Below are 4,887 nucleotides of genomic sequence, written 5' to 3'. Positions count from 1 at the left end.
GATCTTAACATCACAGACAAGAAGTTCTGAATCTCATTTACGTAGAGATTCTGGTTGGGAAATGTTTTCTGGTAACTGCTCTTACATTGAGTGATTTTGTTCACCTACAATGCCAGAGCGTTCCCGTCTGTCGTGTAACGTATGTGTTCAAAAGTCCCGCTCTTATAATTTTGTTATCCCCCAGCAAACAGTAACATCGTTTATGGTATCATTAAGCTGCTTGTTCATTTGTCACCTCCATGGATAGGAAGTAGATCCCTGATCTTGATATCATTCTTGTTTGTAGCGATTGGTATTTTCTTGTATCTTTGTCAATATGCAATTTTTTAACTGTTCTTTCTCCAGTCAAATAGTTCCACAATAACTAACATCATCTCTGCAACACACACCCGACACAGCATCGGCTCTGGCTCTTTTCACACTGATATTTTCCACGATTTATCCCAGTAATATTACTAGGGTCTTGTATGAGTGCCGAATTTTCCAGCATTCTGGCTCTGGCTTGTATTCACATAGAATCCTCTCGGCAATTTTCTGGAACCAAAGTTCATTGTGAACGCAGCCCTTATTTGCACCAAACCTTCACGCCATGTCTAGAACTGCATCTTTGGCTGACTTTGTGCTTCAGGTGATCAGATTTATGTCTGCTTGGGACTTTCTCAATCTTTGGCAACTTTGAAAGTTGAATTTATTTTACTAGAGGATGCAAGAGCGACTGACTCCAGAAGAGGGTCTCGGCACAATAAAGGTCTTTAAAACTGAGGTATCAAACGGGAAAACTCCCTTTTCAGCTGTGAACATATGATTACACCAGAACTAAATCTCAAAAATCTTTCCAAAATCTACATTATAGCATTTTGCCACAAAAAAAAGTCATTTTGTTGAAATGTATAAATCATATACTGTGCCCAGTCCTCCAGTTCTCCTAAGGTTAAACCAGGTGGCTTTAATTAGGCTGCAGGATAAGCTTAATACTATGACACCTTTAATGTTGCCATCAAGCACTTTCTTAAACTTGACATTGAATCGCAAATAAAGTATGAGTTTGTCTTGCAGTGTAGCTTTATTTTTCCCAACCCAACACAATCACACATTTCAGAAATCCAACACCATTAAAATACAGAAACATAATCTCATTACATTATTCATCTACAGACACATGGACTATATAAAATGATGTGTGCAAGCCTCATCATCAGCATCCATACAGCTTCTGAATCCTCAGAACGTCAATTTTGGACAATCCCTGCCTCTGTCCGATTTCCACAGTCGCATCAGGAATGGGAGTGATGGTTTCCAGCCAGGGCTGAATGGCGAAGGCAGTTCTTCCATAGTGCATGATGGAGCCGTAGTCGTATGGAGTGTTTTGGTTGTTGGTGTTCTGTTTCTCGAAGTTGTAGGCCATATCAGGAGAGATGTTCTCAAAGTTGATTCTGACATACTTGTCACGGTCGCTCCTGGTTTGCTCGTGGTAAAAGCCCAGGGCATGATTGAGCTCATGTTGTACGATGCCATTGTAAATACAGCCGTCCCTTTTGAGGGAGACCACCTGTTTGCCACCAGTTCTACTTAGAGCAGAGAAGCACCTGAGAGGAGAGAGGAAATAAAGGGGTTAAATAGTGATCTGTTAAAGGTCTGTTAAATGTTTCTTGTTGGTATAGTACGATTGTTCTTACCCATCCTTGTTCTCAATACTGATGTAGTCGGTCTGAGATGATTTGGCCACAAAGCGGATGCAGGTTTTGGCGTGAAAGACCAACATGGCGCTCGCAATCACTGATTTGTCCGAATTGGCTGTAAAAAGGGTCCACAGGTTTAAAATGGCATCTAAATGAATCACAGATATGTTCAATGAATGAAGGAGATTCACGTACAGAATTCCCTGCTCACTATGTAAGGGATCTCCACTATGTTGTTAGAGTTTTTCTTCCAGAAACAGTTGTTGTTGAGGCAGTAGAGAGCATTTCTGGTTTTGGGAAACAGCATATCTCTTTCAATCAAGAGCTCAGAAGATCCTGTATTTGAAGAGCAATATATTGATGAAATAATGCAATATATTCATGAATCCCGATCACTTTTTTAGAAATGTGACCCATTGCTGGCTTTATCTACAAGATGCTTCACCATTGTTGGTTTCTAAAATCCTTGTAGTGATGTCCACAGGTTCAGGCTCTGATACAAACACACCATCAAACATCTGCTCCTGGTGGTAGAAACAGAGATGTTTAAAACGACTCATTTGAGGACTGTTAACCGTTTAAGGGAGAGACTAGAAAGGACCTTACCATGAGAGGAGACGCCTGGGCGACGCCAAAAAGCAGCAGCAGAATGGAGAGGGAGGCTCTTGTGTCCATGTTGCCTCAGTGTGTGGAGATGTTCAGGATGCTCCTGTGCTGAGATTTGATGCCTGTGAGCTATTCTGTCTGGACTTTATATTCACCCGAGTAGGTGGGTCTACTGGAGGATTATGCGTAGGGTCTTAGTGTCCAGAGTCTAAAGTGTGTGCCTACAGGGAGGAAACTCTGTCCTCGCCCGTTGGTCCAAAACTTGACACAATCACAAAATATACCTCAGTTTGTTTAACTAATTCACTAAAATGGACACGCTGTAGCTTTTGGACTTTACCACGTGCCCTAAGACAGTGGTGTACAGTAGACTTGTAGTCAAGACCGCCTAAACCGAGACCAAGACACTACCAAGACCAGAGGGTATCGAGACCAAGACAAGACCAAGACCAAGACAGACCAAGTCAAGACCAAGACCAAGTCGAGACCAAGACCGAGACCAAGTCGAGACCGGAGAAAAAAAAAAAAAAACAGACTAGTGTTGAAGCTAAGCAATAACTATGAATTCAAGAACATAAGCATACTAGGGTTCAGCCGCAGTTTACATTCAATACATATTAGACGGTATTACTTCAACTACACAGGCAGAACTATACAGAGACAGACCATGTCATGTGTGTGACTGTGAGCTCACTGTAAATGTTTTTGCAGACTGGGTGAGATCAACTGTGTAGCAATTGCATGACGGCTGTTACTGCACTATTAGAGGATTGAGACTCCCTTAACTTTTGTGTAGGCTACTGTTGAGGACTGACATGACTGGTACTGACTGGTTCATCTGACAAAACATCAAACACCTCCAACACCATCTTGCTCCTCCAACAACTGTCTAAAGAATAAGAAATATGTAACCAATTGAAATTATACTTAATGTGTAGATGAAATTGTAACATCAAATTAAAGATACACAATTATAAACTTGGATTAGGCCTAATGTTTAGTCAACACAACGGAGATATGCAGATGATATTTAAAATACCATTTATTTAGTCTAACACCACCATCCTAAATACAATACTGTAATCAAACAACACACACACACACAGAGATATCAAAGACACAAATTCATCTAAGCAAATGCCTGCCTATCTCTGCCGATTTCGGAGTCTCCAAATGAATCCATTCTGCAACTTTTAAATACATAATAAAATGTTTAAAAATGAAATTATAGGCTTAAGTGCAGGATCCGAAAGTTGGTTGTTTTGTCGCTATGGTTACACACACACACACACACACACACACACACACACACCGTTTGCGGTGCGCTCAAAGTCATCTGTCAGTTGTGCAGTTACCCAAAATCTCCTGAATGAAGTTAAAACCCATCATGTCACTGATATGTGTTTTTTAAATCAAGTGATCAAAGTGCTCGTTGCCGCTGCGATCAGTGGCGCGGATAAGTGTTTTCTCGTGTGGCTCGCGCACACACCGCACCGTCTTCACTCGGACGCGCGCTTCAATCTGTTCCGTTGCGGATAATAATATTGCATTATCGAACGTTGTGTCCTCGTGGATATTGTAGTATTGTATTGCTAAATCCCCCGACCACTATGTCCGATGTCGGTCTGAGACAGCGAGACCTAGACAAGACCGAGAGGTCCGAGACCAAGACCAGACCAAGATCAAGGACCGTCAAGGCCGTGACAAGACCGAGACCACGTAAAAGTGGTCTCGAGACCGGTCTCGAGACCAAGACCGGTCTCGAGACATACATCACTAGTGTACAGGGATGGTCCACAATACCTTAAATGTGCTCTGTAGGTTGATTACAAATAAATCCTTATATGTGAAAACATCTGAATTTACTATAGAGATTAGTAAATGACCCCAAAAATATTAGCAAGATGGACAAATAGTTATTTAGTAGAAAAGAATTTGCTTATAGCTAAATTGAAAGCTTTTGATTTAACAGGTAAAATAGAACAGTCACTGTGAATTGCTCAAATGTTTTCAGGAGAAATGTAGTATTTCATAGCACTACACCGCTTCTTAATTGACATAATTGTTTTGTTACTGAAAAGCAAAATGATTTCAAACAGTGTCAAAACCACCTTGCTGATTAGTAAAGTAGTTTAATCGTTTAACCCTCTGGGGTCTGAGCTGTTTTCTGGGCCCTGGAGGTGTTCTGACATGCTCTGACATTTGTGCTTATTTCTGTTACTTGTGACATTTTCATGGCTAAAGTCTAATTACACTGTATTCAGCACAAACTCTGCTACAATAATATATCAGCAGCATGTGTGTAAAAGTTTGTAGTTTTGAGATAATGACATTTATGCGTGGTTTGTAAAAATAAAATTTTCAAAAGTCTTGTGAAGAAATAATCAGTATGGGTTTCATGACCTTATTTCAGTGAGAATTTTTTTTTGTATGACGTAGCCTAGAATATTTGCTCTAAAACTATGTGAAAATCACCCTGACTGCTTATTCAGATAAGACAATATATTGATTTAAAATTTTTACGACGTGTTTTGTGTGATAAAGCTTTATCCGCTGAGGGGCGGATCACCTCATTAATATGTAAGCTTTTCACACCTGAGAA

General features: G+C 40.4%; 1 protein-coding gene across 1 annotated transcript; it reads right to left on the bottom strand.

Annotated features, from left to right (window-relative positions):
* Positions 1 to 1,195: 1,195 nt before the first annotated feature.
* On the bottom strand, positions 1,196 to 2,354 carry LOC308689688 (hatching enzyme 1.2-like; the record flags this gene model as incomplete). Its single annotated transcript, XM_081363526.1, has 5 exons — positions 1,196 to 1,586; positions 1,677 to 1,794; positions 1,875 to 2,015; positions 2,125 to 2,197; positions 2,286 to 2,354. 5 exons carry the CDS (start codon positions 2,352 to 2,354, stop codon positions 1,196 to 1,198), a joined length of 792 nt encoding a protein of 263 aa, XP_081219652.1.
* Between the last annotated feature and the right edge of the window lie 2,533 nt (positions 2,355 to 4,887).

The sequence above is a fragment of the Scardinius erythrophthalmus genome (genome assembly GCF_964197995.2).
Source record: "Scardinius erythrophthalmus genome assembly, chromosome: 4".
Lineage (NCBI taxonomy): Eukaryota > Metazoa > Chordata > Actinopteri > Cypriniformes > Leuciscidae > Scardinius > Scardinius erythrophthalmus.
Note: the sequence above shows the minus strand (reverse complement) of the source record. Positions and strands in the feature narration are given on the sequence as shown.